We start from the raw sequence: 15,583 nt of genomic DNA on the forward strand, positions 1-15,583 counted from the left end.
TCTTTTTGCTTATGTGGTGCTGAGGAGTCGAACCCAGGGCCTCAGGCATGCAAGGCAAGTGCTCTACCACTGAGCCACCTTCCCAGCCCCAAACTTTTCAAGCCTCTCTGAGAAATCTCTAGACCTGAATTGGACATCAGTCTGGATGTTCCTTTTTTTTTTGGTCATGGGGCTTGAGCTATAGGCCTGGGCACTGTCCTGCAGCTCTTCAGCTTAAGCCTAGTGCTCTACCACTTGAGCCACAACACCACTTCCGGCTTTTTTCTCCTTATGTGATACTAAGGAATTGAACCCAGGGCCTCATGCATGCAAGGCAAGCACTCTACCACTGAGCCACCATCCCAGCCCTCAGTCTGGATATTCTTGGCAAGCTTCCAACTATAAAAAAATATATGCCACCTCCTCCACATGAATTTACTATACTTGTAACCAAGACAGGCCCTCTGACATCTATAGAAATCTCAAGCATCCATCAAATACAAGGTGAAAGCCTCTCCTTATATCAAACTTTATGAAAGCTTTTATTTATTAGCTTACATTAATTATAGAGGATTTCAACGTTGAATTTCCACAGGTATTTACAATGTGTTCCATCAATTTCACCCCTCTAGAGGGATTTTTCTTCTAGATCCTCTCACTTAGCTTTATGCTCCCCCACCAGGGAAGTAAAAGGAAAGCCTTTTGTTTTGAATTGTAAATTCTAAAATATTAGTGGTAATAGCATGTTTTCCTCCTCATTTTCTTACATATACTGGAAAGTGAATGCTGGGGAGATTGGGCTAATGTGGTAATTCTATCAAATTCCTGCAAGAATATATCAGGCCAAAACTTTAAAAAAAACAATTTCAATGGGTTTTCTACATTATTCTCATACATACATATTAAGAACTTTGATAATATTTATTTTCCCATCACTGTCTCCTTTTGTACTCTTCCCTCCCCAAATAGTCACACTTTTACAGTCATGTCATTTTGTTAGGTCTAGATTCCCCACATTAGAGAAATGTGTGACTTACTTAATCTAACATGATAGTCTCCAGTTGTATCCATTTTCCGTGAAACACCATAACTTTATTCTTCTTTATGGCTGAATAATGCTCTACTGTGAATATATACTACCTTTTTAAAAATTCATTTATCATTTATTTGCCACTTAGGCTGATTGTATAGCTTGACTATTGTGAATAATATTGCATTAAACATGGATATGCAGGTATCTCTATCACATTGCAGCTAACATTCCTTCAGATATATGCTACATATATACAATTTGATTCCTTTTTTTCCTATTTGTTTCCCTTTCCTTCTCTTGCCTCAATATTCCGGCTAAGAACTCAAGCATTATATTGAGTAAGAGTGGTAAAAATAGACACGCTTGCTGGGCACCAGTGTCTCACACCTGTAATCCTAGCTACTCAGGAAGCTGAGATCTGAGGATCACAGTTCAAAGCCAGCCCGGGCAAGAAAGTCCATGAGACTCTTATCTCCAATAAATCACTAGAAAACTGGAAGTGGCGCTGTGGCTCAAGCGGTAGAGCACTCGCCTTGAGCTGAAGAGCTCAGGGACAGTGCCCAAACCCAGAGTTCAAGCCCCAAGACAGACCAAAAAAAAAAAAAAAAAAGACACCCTTGTCTTGCTCCTATCTTTAGAGAAATAGTTTGTTTTTCCCCATTTAGTACAATGTTGCCTACTGGTTCATCATAAATAGCTTTATTATATTTTATTCCCAGTTTCTCCAAGGCTTTTATCATGAAGGGATACTGAGTTTGGTTAAAGTCATTTCACATCTATTAAGATAATGATGTGATTTTTGCCTTTTAATACTATATAGATGCTATTGTTTTATGTATCTTGAACCAAAATATCATCCTTGGATTAGATAATTGACTAGATAATAGTATCATGTTCTTTTTAAATGTGTTAACTTCAATTTGCAAGTATTTATAGAGGATTTTTGTGTCTATAGTCATCAAAGAATTTTTATTTTTCTATTGCATTTTTGGTACTTGATGCTTTTGCTTATTGGCTGGCACTCTACCAACTGAGCCATTCCTCCAACTCCTTCTACTGCATTCTTACCCAGTTTCGGCTTCAGGTTAATACTGGCTTCAGGTAATGAGAGTGGTAGCATTCTGTCCCTTTCTATGCTATGGAATAGTCTGAGGAGCACTAGTGTGGCTTTTCTTTAAATGTCTGATAGAATTCAATATAAATTCATCTGGTTGTGGGCTTTTGTTGGGAAATTCTAGTACCGAGTCAATCTCATTGCTTATAGATAAGTTTAAGTGGTGTAAAAGTTATTGGCTCAGCTTTGGTGGCTCATATGTATCTCAAAATATATCCTTTAACTGGCACTTCTTCTATGCCAATGTCTTTGCCTTTTAGTAGTGTTTCAGAAGTTTACCGTGTTCCATTTATATTTTTCTCTTTATCTTTATTTAATGTCCTAATTCATCTAATTTGACTTCAACCTAATCTAACCTATTGGTAAAGCTATCAACTGAATTTATTTATTTAGAACTTTTCATTTCCAGAATTCCAACATTATTTCAGGATTTCTATAACATTATTCATTTCCACTTTCACATCCCACATTCAAGATTACATTCCTTATTCCATTCATCTGTTCATTTGTATTCTCTTCACATTTATTTGGGTATTTGTACCTGCTCCCTTAAATTCTGTTAATAATTCTAGTAATCATTCTTTTGAGTTCAGGACTTCATCCACTTCACATCCATTACTGTGGAGTTATGTTTTAAAAGGGTTGTGTTGCCTTCGTTTTTTTTTTCATATTTCCTGCATTTCAACAGAAGTATTGTTAATATTCAGCCAGGGCTGTGTAGTGGCAGGAATGAGGTGTAGTCTTTCACACTGGACTGGGGATATACTCAGTAGGCAAGCATTTGTCCACATGCTCAAGGCACTCTGGCAAAACCATTATCACTAAGACCAAGGAAAACTACACAAGTTTCTTATACTTCCTCACTAAGACCAAGGAAAACTACACAAGTTTCTTATACTTCCTAGGGTACAGGTTGGTGCTGTATGTGGGTGAAGGGCAAAGACAGTCAAGAATCAGTTGTCCACTTCTAGGCTGCTTTCATTTCAGAAACTTCCCTTATTTGTTCATTGGGATCTGCTGTTAGTCACAAGAAGTACTGCAGTCTATGTGTCACTTTTGTTCCATTAGCCCCCAGTTTGTGCTTCCAGTGGCAATAAGTGTCCAAGCCTAGAGGTGTTGTCCAAATGTACTACATAGTGGGGGGGGAGGGGGAGGGGGAGGTGGGGGGGAGGGGGAGGCCGGGCAGGGGAAGGCAGACCTGAAGGACTGAGACATTCTGCCTTCTGGTTTCAAATGTTTTCAGACTGTCTAGTAGTTGAACATCCTATACGAGGGATGAGGTTAATGATTTGATATGACATGACACACAGGCTCTAAGGGTCAGAACTGATCTCAACCTGATAGGCAGTATACCACTCTATGGGAGAAAAGAGGCTGACTTCCCCAAACATTTTGAGATCTAGTTTATTACTTTCTTAAAATGTGGTTGATACTTTCAACTTTCATTTTTAATTTTAGACCTTGATACAATTCTAAGACAAAGTCTGACTCATCCCACTATAAAATGAATTCAGATACTGAATAAAATCTGTAGTTTGGCACTGGTGACTCATATTGGCTACTCAGGAGGCTAAGATCAGGAGGACTATGATTCAAGACATCCCAGGCAGAAAAGTCAACTAGACTGCATTTCCAAAATAATCAGCAAAAAGCTGGGCTGGAGGGATGGCTCAAATGTTAAATAACATCCAAGCAAACAAGCTGAGTTTAAACCAAAGACTGAGTTTAAATCCTAGTGCTAGCAAAAACAAATAAATGACATTTAACTAGTTACTTAAATGTTACAAAAATGTATTTGTTACTTTAAATACTGATACCACAACTTGTTGAAGGAATCTAGTATCTTACTCCTAAAACTTAAAATGATCTTGATAAAAACAACTAGGTGTGAACAATGAGGAAGCTTATTAGATAGAAATACATGATCACATATGCTAATATATGTATATAAATTACCTGGTTGTTTTCTCTTAGTATCTTCAATTCTGCATTTATTTCAGCATTAGCTTTAACTTGTTGCTGAAGTAACTGCTGCATATGTTGAAAAGAAATGATGATATCCTTCAAAAATATAAATGATATATTTATCATATATAAATGATAAAAATAGTATATATTTTAAAATTAATTCTTGATATAAATTTTCTACTTAATCCATTATCTTTAAGGCTTAATTTCAATGTTTTATGTTTAACTAATAGCATATTTTATCATTTACTTTTTTAAAATATTTGTATTATCTTTAAGTAATTGTACAAAGAAGTTGCCATTCACCAAAGCAGTTTATGAATACAGTATATCTTGATCACTGTCACCCTTTTTAACATTCTCAGCCACCCTCCCAATAATTTACTATTTAAAATAATTTATATTTTGCAGTTTCCAAAAAAGTACTGTATGAAAAGTACCTTAAGCTGGGCGCCAATGGCTCATGCCTGTAATCTTAGCTATTCAGGAGGCTGAGATCTGAGGATCATGATTCAAAGCCAGCCTGGGAAGAAAAGCCCCCGAGACTCTTATCTCTAATTTACCACTCAAAAACCAGAAGTAGAGTTGTGGCTCAAAGTGGCAGAACACTAGCCTTGAGCAGAAAGAGCTCAGGGACAATGCCCAGATCCAAAGAACAAGCCCCACAACCAACAAAAATAAATAAATAAACATGCCTTAAATAATTAAGTTTTTTAATTACCATAGATTTTTTAAGATGTTATAGAAAATGTGGAAAAAAATCAAAACTAACATAAATTTTTGTTGGCTTTTCTTATCCCCAAATAGTGAAAATACTTCTCTCCTAAAATTTCATATGGGCTATAAAATTATAAAATGCCATACTGTACTAGAACATCATAAATCAAATGGAATAAAAACAGAGTAGAAAAGAGACCAACCCTTTTTGTAAATATAATTATTACAAAAAACAGATTCCAATGTGAGAAAAATGTCCTATAAAAGCATGTCCACATGGGCTGGGAAGGTGGCTCAGTGGTAGAGCGCTTGCCTTGCATGCCTGAGGCCCTGGGTTCGATTCCTCAGCACCATATAAGCAAAAAGAAAAAAAAAAGCCGGAAGTGGCGCTGTGGCTCAAGTGGTAGAGCGCTAGCCTTGAGCTGAAGAGCTGAGGGACAGCACTCAAGCCCAGAGTTCAGGCCCCACAACCGGACCAAAAAAAAAAAAAAAAGCATGTCCACATATAAGTACATGTCAATAACTATCTGCCAGCATGCCACTAGCTAAACAAAGAAAAAACAAATCTTTTAAAATGAGATTATAGCCAGACACTGGAAACCCACACCTGTAATTCTAGTTATTCAGGAGGCTGAGATCTAAGGCTCATAATTCAAAGTCAGCTAGGGAAGGAAAGTTCATAAGCTGTGAGACTCTAATCCTCAATTAACTGCCAAAAAGCCAGGAGTAAAGATGAGGCTCAACCGGTAGAACATACACCTTGAGCAAAAAAGCTCAAGGGCAGTGCCCAGACCCTGAATTTAACTCCCCCAGGACAAGGAAGGAAGGAAGGAAGAACGGAAGGAAGGAAGGAAGGAAAGCTAATAAATATCCATGTGTTCATTCAACATATATTAACCAAGTACTTACAAATGTAATTATGCCAAACCTTCATAGGCCATGATTCCATCTGTTACTTAGTTTCTTATTTCTTTTTTGCCACACAATAGCTAATTTTCTTTTGGCACTAGTCAGGTTTGAATTTAGAGCCACAAGCTGACACAATATCAATGAGTCACACATCTAGTCCTATTCTTTTCTCTGGTTCTTTCTAGAATAATCTTGCTTCCCACTTGGGGAGTAAGCCTGAGCTGAGCCATTATCTGGGACTTCTCATCATTGCTGGGATCACAGACACACTGTGGCTAGGCTCTCAATCTCAGCTGTGGGTTGAAAAGGGGTCTTCCTAACCAACTTTTCTGCCTAGGCTGACCTCTAATCACATTCTTTTATTCTTAGCCTCCAAAGTAGCTAGGATTACTGGCATCAGTCAACTGTACCCAGCTATTATAGGTTGTTTTTTTTTTAATACATGCTGGACCTTAAGGTATCTAATAACTGCTTACCTGTTTTTCTTCTTGAATACAGCTAATCTCCTCATTAATCTTCTTGTTTAATTCCAACTCCTTCAAAATTGAATAATTTTAAAATTATGATGTAAACTTCAGCATATTCTGTATTCAATTTAGTACCCACATTCATTTGTGGTCAAAAAATAAGTTCTAATGAATTAGAAAAGGTCTTAGAACCCAATAAGGGCAACATGTAAATATTAAAATTACAATTTTCTTATCTCCAAAGCTGTTTCAAGATACCACTGGACCAAAACTGAGTGCCAGTGGCTCATAATTCCAGCTATTCAGGGGGCTGAGAACTGAGGATCAAGATTTGAAGCCAGCCCAGGCAGAAAACTCTGTGAGACTCTTATGTCCAATAAGCTACTCAAAAAAGCTGGAAATGGCACTGTGGTACAAGTGGTAGAATGCTTGCCTTGAGCAAAAGAAGCTCAGGGACAGTGACTAGGCTAAGCATTCAAGCCCCAGATCTCGGGGAATAAAACACATAACCACTGGACCAAGATCTGAAATGGTATCTGAAAAACATATTTAAGGAGAAATAAAATGGGCATAGCCAAATTTTGTTGTTCTAAAGTTCTAGTATGACAAAAACTACATAATAATTATAAAGCAGACTCATAATTTTATTACATATATTAATTTTATAAATTAATATTTTATATAATCCTGAACTCATGTTTTATTGTAAGTTATTAATTTTACATTAACTTAATTTTACATAATTTTATATTAATCCAATACCACATTGAGTCTTTCCTGAAGTTCTTCACATTTTTGTTCTTTAATTGTTAGACTGATGTTTTCTTCTCCCATCTTACACTGACAGGTAACCTTGGACTTTATCAAGTCTGAAGCTACTTTTTTTAGTTCCTTAATAAAAGAAACATCAGAAAATTCAGTACATAAATTTCATCAAAGCAAGATACAATCTAAACATCCACCTTTAAATCTCCAATTATATCCTAATATCTAATTATACCTTAAGGTTTACATTCCTTAGATCCTTTGTAACATTAGCCTTAATCTTACAAAGCTCACCATGACAGCATGCCCCATATGGTGGGAATGCCGTATGTGGTTATAGAATAGGCAAGGCCAATACATGGAGATAGAAAAATGTGTACTAAGTGTCATAACAAAATGTATATCCAGTTACAGGCATCACGTAGGCAGTATACAGAGAGGCTGGAGTGGTGGTGCACACTTGTAATCCCAACTACTTGAAAGGTGGAGACAAGAAGATAGTGATTAAAAGCAGCCTAGGAAAAGTTAACAAGAATCTATCTCAAAAAAAAGCTGGGTGTAATAGCACAAGTCTGTGGTCCCAGCTGTGTGAGAGGCCATATGTAAGAGGATCTTGGCCTAGGATGCCTCTAGGAGAAAATATAAGACTCTACCTGAAAAACAACTATAACAACAAACAATAAAAGAGACTGGGGTATGACTCAAGTGGTAGAGAACATACTTGCCAAATACAAGATCAGGTATTATTCCCTCGAAGAAACAATTTTCATATGTAGTTTACAAAATAGTATTTAAAGCTATGGGAACATATTAATGGAGGACAAAAGATGAAAAATGACTGAGTCCTAAGTACCTCCAACATATGTAGTTTAGCAAAAAAGCCAATATAGAAGGCTGAAAAGTAGCTAATTCAAGTAGAAGGTGATACAAGAATGTGGTATCAAGGAAAACTAACACAGGAGCAGCAGAAAACAGATGCTCTCTATGGCCTACATGTTAGTTTTACTCAATTATACCTTAACCTTCAATTCAAAATCCAAGAGAAAAAAAATCATTAGTCTTAGTACACACACCACTTTTGAATATGAACATTGCACAAAATGACTGCTAGAATAACTCTATGGATCAAGAGCTAGGACTCTATTCTCAGAAAAGCAAATTAATGTCTGGTATAAAGAGAATAACCAAGTTGTATTAAAGTAATGAAAGTCTAAAAGGACTTGAAAAAGTAGTAAGCTGGATATACTCCATTTGTCCCTCCTAATTTAGTTTCTCTTCTATCTCTACAATGCTCTGTGCCCAGAGATAGTCCAATTAACATAGAGGCAGGGCTTCCATGACCCATTGAAAGCTCACCATGACAGTATGTCCCCTGAAGGTCAAACGGAGTTACAAGAGTAAAAAAACACATATTTTTCATGCTGGGCTTTGGGTTTGGTCTCATCATTTATTTCTATGCCATTTAGAATGGAAATGTTATCTCATGTTGAAAACACATAATATTTTTAAACAGGGGCTCAATGTAGAAACTTGAAGTGGCCTTTTAAAAAGTACTACATTAATATTTCACTTTTTAAGCTAATTTCTTAGAGTAGTTTTGGTGTCATAGCAAAACTACAAACCAGTTCCCATTAACTGGACTTTTGAGAAATGCTGGAACTGTTGAGATTTTTGGAACTCTAATTTTGCATTAGATGGACATGAGCCTTTGGGGGCCAGAGGTAAAATGTTATGATTTTACAATGAATTGAATCCCAGAAGGCAGGCTTGTAGAATCTCAGCTACCGGGGATGCAAAGACTGAGGATCATGATTCAAGGCTAGCCTGGGCAAAAAGTTAATGAGACCCCCATTTCAACAAGCTTGTTTGGACATGCTGGAATATACTCATCATCCCAGCTATGTGGGAAGGAAAAGTAGAGAGCTCCTGGATAAGGCTAGTTTGTGTAAAACATAAGAATTTACCTGAAAAATAACTAGAGCAAAAGGGGATGGAGGTGTGGCTCATGTGGTACAGCACCTGTCTAGTAAGTGTAAGGTCCTGAATTCAAATCTCAATACTGACAAAATTAAAGAGATGTCTCATACATGAACATATATTCCCCAATATATTGCCAGCAGATAGGCTTTTGGGAAGTGACTAGCTCATGAGGACTCTGCCTTTGTGAATGGATTAATCCAATGATGTATTCAACATCTGACCAGACTATTGGGATATATATAGTGGTACTGTGAAAGATAGGTCCTGAAGAGGGACTCTTTGGGGACTATATCTTGCCTTTTTTTTTGTAAAGGTGATGTACACAGGGTTACAGTTAGGTAAGTCAGGTCATAAGTACATTTCTTTCTGAACAGTGTCACCCCCTCCCTCATTTTCTCCCAGTTTTTCCCTCCTGACCCTCCTTTTTCCTCAAGTTGTATACTGTTAGTTCATTTCCAACAAGTGCCTAGTGAGTATCATTGCTGAATTGGTTCACCCTTGTGTCACCATTTCTGTGCTTCCCCTACCACTCCCCAAATCAGATGAATGTATATACAAGAAAAGAAATCAAAAAATGATTTTAAAAAAGGGAATAAAAACAAAGGGGGATGATAAAATAAAAAAGAACCACAAACAGTACAATAAAAAAAACCTCGTTTTCCATATCTTGGGAGTACATTTCAATAAGCATCATTGTATATGGCCAGATGCACATAGCTATTGAGCCCTTGTGATCCTCTCCTAAAAATATCCTCCTTTGGTTTCCCTGTGTGAATGTTTAGAGTCCTGTTTAATCATGACCAAGTATAATTTTTTTGTCTTTTACTATCCACTGGGTTTACTGGCAGATTTATGGGCATACTCTAATATATTACAAATGAGGAAAATCATGCAGCCTATGCTTACTTTGCTTAACAGAAATACTTGGAAAAATTATATCTTACCTTTATAGTTGGAAGGACTGCTCTTTCTTGCTCTCTTCCCCCCACCCTTGAAGGGACTGCTTCTTCTCCTCCCCCCTTCCTTCCTTTCCTGTTTTTCTCTCCCTCCCTCTATTTCTTTCTCTTTCTCTCTCTCCTCCCTGACTGCTATAAGTTAACACTTCTGCCACATGCTCCTGCCACCATTATATTGTGCCACACAATAGGCCCAGAATCAATGAGCTAAGGGCTATGTGGCCCTAAGCAAATAATTCCACCCTTTCATGCAGTTGATTTCAGTATTTTGTCACAGCAATGAAAAGTCTAACTGATCTGATACAGTTCTACCATAAGACAAATGATTTTTAGTGGACAATTCAAGAGAGGAAAAAAAAACTTGTGTGAGTGGTTTAATGCTTTTATTATCAATAAAATGGTTAAGATCAGAATCTGGGGCCAAATGTGTCTTTCAATCTTGGTTCTATTTTCTTTGTTTTGTAGCTTTAGTCAAGTTATTTAATTTCATTCTGCATCTAAGTTCCTCATCTGTAAAATGGAGGTAATAAACTTTTAAAGGTTTCTGGTATGTACTAATCCATGCAGCAAGTATTTGCTAGACATCTAATATATGCTAGATAATGTCACCTGTACCACTATGCTTCGGCAAGGAATTTTATAATTTTTACAGCTACAGTATAATATAGAATTATGCTCCTACTTATAGAATACAGCACTCTGAAGTCTTAATTATCATCATAAATATTAAGTGTTCTTTTTATTTAATTAAAGAATTAAGATTTGTCCACTTGTGGAACAAGAGCTTTCGTTTATAAATACCTCAAAGGAAGGTACCGTGTTTCATATTTACTTTATATTTTATAGCACCTTAATTTATTCAGAAATCTAAAAGTTACAGTATTAATAGAAAATTATAATAAAGGGCTGGGAAGGTGGCTCAGTGGTAGAGTGCTTGCCTTGCATGCATGAGGCCCTGGGTTCCATTCCTCAGCACCACATAAACCAAAAAGAAAAAAAAAGCTGGAAGTGGCACTGTGGCTCAAGTGGTAGAGCACTAGCCTTGAGCTGAAGAGCTGAGGGACAGCGCCCAGGCCCAGAGTTCAGGCCCCACGACCAGACCCAAAAAAAAAAAAAGAAAATTATAATAAACATATGATAAAATGTAACAAACCTGTCTAAAACAAAATTTTAGTGAATTAAAAGTTTTAATGCATTTAGAATAAAGTAAGTGGCAATAAAGATAAATGATAAGATTGGTCAGTGTCAGTCAACAGACTGTTACTGGTATAGGAGTTCATAGTCTATTTGCAAGGTTGCTTAGAATGTAGTGAAGTAAGGAGACTGGGTCTAAGAAAAAGGCCTTAATAATAAAGGACATTCTTTTGCTCAAAAATGTGTTTTGAGTTGGTAAGTTCCAGAAAAGTCTTACTCTCCTTAGTTCTTGGTTTCCCTTGATTGTGTCCACATTTGATTTGTTTTGGCTTATATTTCACATCTTTGTTGGATTTGAGCATTCACTGGTTTTTTATTTACTTTGATTGTGTTCATGTCTGATTTAATTTCTACTTTGTTTTTATGCACCTTGTGTGGTTTTGGACATGCAAGCTGTGTGTTAGTTGTATTCAGGGCAGTAGGGCTTTGAGACTGGAGTTCCCCTGCTGCCCACTACGGCTCCAATAAAGACTCCAAATTCAGCCTTTTACGTGGTGGCTTCTCTGATCTCACTACTGGACAGCAGTAGTAGGCTTAATGATACTGTTAACGTTTTAATCACTGGTTGAATCAATAGGCCTATTCCATTCAAATGAAATACACTTCAGATCACCATAGTAAAGCAAAAAACTTTTGATTTAAGTATGAACACAGCAGTGCAATGTTATTACCAATACTGAAAAACTACAGCTTAGGAGATGGCAAGTTATTCACATTGTGTTAACTTTAAAAGAACAATTTATTTTGACTGGAAAATAATTTTAACTGTTGTAACTAACTTCCTTAAACTATGAGTTTAAAATAAGTTAATTCTCAGTGATAGAGTACTTGCCTGGCACTTGAACAAGATCCTCATTTAATCCCTAGCACCACAAAATAAAAGGTAAATTTTCAATTTCAAGTTCAGATTCAAGAATATGCTATACAATAATTTATAGAAATAAGCATAACAAATCATTATTCTGGTCAAGAGGCCAAATGATTTTTCACTTACTAAAACAATTTATTGATGTTGCTCTTAAAATTGTTATGGATACAAGAAGATGGACAAATAAATGTACCAGCATCAGCAACTCTCAAAATTTATAAAATGTGAGGCAATAGAACACACTGTATGAAAGGAAATTACCTAACTCAGGTAATAATCCCTCTGTACACCACCTTTATAACAATAAAGTAAATTAATTTAAAAATTTATAAATTGAATGAAAAGGAGAAATATCTGCTAGAGGACTCTTTAATCTCAACTCAGATATACAGGATGTTTGACTAATATTTACATTGTTATACAGTCAAATACTACCAGAGTATTAAAATCTCTTTTGTGGGCTGGGAAGGTGGCTCAGTGGTAGAGTGCTTGCCTTGCATGCATGAGGCCCTGAGTTCGATTCCTCAGCATCACATAAGCAGAAAAAGCCAGAAGTAGCACTGTGGCTCTAGTGGTAGGGCACTAACCCAGAGCTGAAGAGCTGAGGGACAGCGCCCAAGCCCAGAGTTCAGGCCAGAGTTCCTTTGTTCAACTGATTCGATATTTTTAACAAGAAATAACAATATCAGGGTTTGTTTGTTTTTTTACATAACAGTGTTTCTAAAATCTTGCTTTCAACTTGTTTTTAGGCATAAGGATAAGGGTTTTGTTGTTGTTGCTTTTTTTTTCTTTTTGGTCAGTCATAGGTCTTGGGAACGGTTCCTGAGCTCCTTTGCTCAAGGCTAACATGCAACAACTTTGAGCCACAGTTCCTCTTCCATTTTCTGGTGGTTAATTGAAGATAAAGAGTCTCACAGACTTTCCTGCTTGGGCTGACTCTGAACCATGATCTTCAGATCTCAGACTCCTAAGAAGCTAAGATAACAGGCATGAGCCACAAGTGCCTGGCCACTAAAGATAGGCAAATAATATTCTGAAATTGTGTTTTTTTGTTTTTTGGGGGTTTTTTGTCTGGTCGTGGGGCCTGAACTCTGGGCCTGGGCACTGTCCCTCAGCTCTTCAGCTCAAGGCTAGCACTCCACCATTTGAGCCACAGTGCCACTTCCGGCTTTTTTCTTTCTTTCTTTTTTTTTTTTTTTGGCTTATGTGGTGCTGAGGAATTGAACCCAGGGCCTCAGGCATGCAAGGCAAGCGCTCTACCACTGAGCCACCTTCCCAGCCCCTGAAACTGTGTTTTTGAAGGTGTCTCCTAAAGCAAAATATACCTGTATGACATAAATAAAATGTTCGATCTACTTAGAAATTAAATTAGATGTTCATTTAATACATCTTAATACAAAATTGCATCATAGGTTAATAGTTAACTCTTATATTTACTTATATACTATTCTCTAAATAAATAAAGGTGCTGTTTTCAAAGGTTTTTTCCTTCTAGGTTATACAATGTAACAAACTTTTTTCCTTCCTTTTTCAAAAACTGAAGTTGTTGGAATCTGCTATCAAGAGAGCTACTCTAAAATGTATCAATTCCTATTAAAATAATTCTTATTAAATAACAGGGAAGTAAGGAGAATAGTGAAGAGAGAAAATCATTATATGACTGACAAAAGTAAAAATAAATAATTTTATATCATTGTCTCATATTAATTAATCTTAAGACTGTAATAAATTAAAATCAAAGACCTCCATGAAATGATTTTCCACTGAAAAATACACTTCTGATTTTATAGCCTTTACAAGCTTTTAAATATCCTGAACTTTTAGTGCATTGTCTGTTTTCTAACCATTTTATTCAAAGCTGTTAGTGCAGCAAATAAACAGTACATGCTTTGATCTCATTAAATTACAACTTATAGTTCCTAGAGTCATAAATACTGTGCTGTTTTCTGCTTCACCCTTCCTCTTCTGACTTAGGGTAGTCTGTTTAATATCACTATCTCCTTGAGTATACTGACATTTACTCAGACAAATAACAGAGGTTATGAATGCTGCTCATAGATAATATCAGGAATTCCTCATGATTGCCATAATAGTGAACCCAACATTCAGAACTGTAATACCTATTTTATCTAACAACTAAGTTTGATCTGTTTAACTGTGCTCTGCAAAAAAAAGAATTCCACCTTATCATAAACCAATAACTTAAGTGTTCTGGACAAAATCAAATAACAGTATAAAACAAAAATGAAAATTATCTTTGAGAAAATTAATGCTCAGAAGTTTTAAATGAGTGATATAATCAGTGTTTGTAGATTTGATTAGCTTCTGAAAAACAAAGTCAAAAACTGAAAAAAAGTCTAATGAACCTAGACTGTAAAATTGGCTCTTAAAAATACTTTTTTATATTTTCACCCTTGTAGTCACTCAGACTTTGAAGTCTCAAAAGTAACAACATTCTCTTATTTTACTCTTTCATACAATCTCTCTTCAAAAGAACAATTTGGCAGAATAGACTCTGTTATGGCTTGGATGTGAAAGGTCCTTCCACAGGTTGGCTGCAGGAGGCCTGGTTCTTAGCTGCTTTAGGAGGTGGAGACTGACTGGAGGAAAGTAAGTCACTGAGAGCTGTATCTTAGCCTCTCTACACTTCTACCTCTGTCTCTGCTAACCACCTAAGGTGAGCTGTTTTGCTCCAACACATGCTCCCCACCAAGATATTCTGTCTACCATTGGCACAGAAGCAATGCAGCCAAGGACTGTGAACAAAGGACAGAAAGAAAGAAATCCTTCCTTATGCATGACATCTGTTCTTTCTATTAAAGTCATGGCTTGCCTATGGGCTTCTAATCATATTACTTATTGACCTGAACTCCAAGAAATGAATAAGTGGTTTTTTTTCTTTGTTTGTTTTTGTCATTTGTTTATCTCTCTTTGGAAGATAAGGGACAACACAGAAAAGGAGGTACAAAGAGTAAAACAGATGCACTAATGGTACTCACTAAACATTATGTTGAAAATGAACTATACAACTTATGGGTGGGGACAGGAGGGAAAAACTGGGTCTCAGAGAGCAAGGGAACATTGTCCAACAATAAATGTACTCTTGGGGCTGGGAAGGTGGCTCAGTGGTAGAGCACTTGCCTTGCATGCCTGAGGCCCTAGATTCGATTCCTCCGCACCACATAAGCAAAAAGAAAAAAGCCAGAAGTGGTGCTGTGGCTCAAGCGGTAGAGTGCTAGCCTTGAGCTGAAGAGCTGAGGGACAGTGCCCAGGCCCAGAGTTCAGGCCCCACGACCAGACTCAAAAAAATTAAAAAAAAAAAAAAAAGAAATGTACTCTTGGGGCTGGGAAGGTGGCCCAGTGGTAGAGTGCTTGCCTTGCATGCATGAGGCCCTGGGTTCGATTCCTCCACACCACATAAGCAGAAAAAGCCGAAAGTGGTGCTATTGCTCCAGTAGTAGAGTATTAGCCTTGAACTGAAGAGCTGAGGAACACGCCCAGGCCCAGAGTTCAAGGTACACAGACAGACAGACAGACAAAGGAAAGAAAGAAAGAAAGAAAGAAAGAAAGAAAGAAAGAAAGAAAGAAAGAAAGAAAGAAAGAAAGAAAGAAAGAAAGAAAGAAAGGAAGGAA

General features: G+C 36.8%; 1 protein-coding gene across 1 annotated transcript in view; it reads right to left on the reverse strand.

Annotated features, from left to right (window-relative positions):
• The window catches only part of Ccdc73 (coiled-coil domain containing 73), a 97,469-nt gene that overhangs the window by 27,453 nt on the left and 54,433 nt on the right, over positions 1 to 15,583 (reverse strand). Inside the window, exons 6-8 of the mRNA XM_013019552.1 lie at positions 6,950 to 7,078; positions 6,197 to 6,256; positions 4,083 to 4,187 (exon numbers count right to left, since the gene is read on the reverse strand). Of these exons, the coding sequence (XP_012875006.1) occupies positions 4,083 to 4,187; positions 6,197 to 6,256; positions 6,950 to 7,078 (294 nt within the window). The remainder of the gene's footprint in view (positions 1 to 4,082; positions 4,188 to 6,196; positions 6,257 to 6,949; positions 7,079 to 15,583) is intronic.

The sequence above is a fragment of the Dipodomys ordii genome, unplaced genomic scaffold (assembly GCF_000151885.1).
Source record: "Dipodomys ordii isolate 6190 unplaced genomic scaffold, Dord_2.0 Scaffold46, whole genome shotgun sequence".
Classification (NCBI taxonomy): Eukaryota; Metazoa; Chordata; class Mammalia; order Rodentia; family Heteromyidae; genus Dipodomys; species Dipodomys ordii.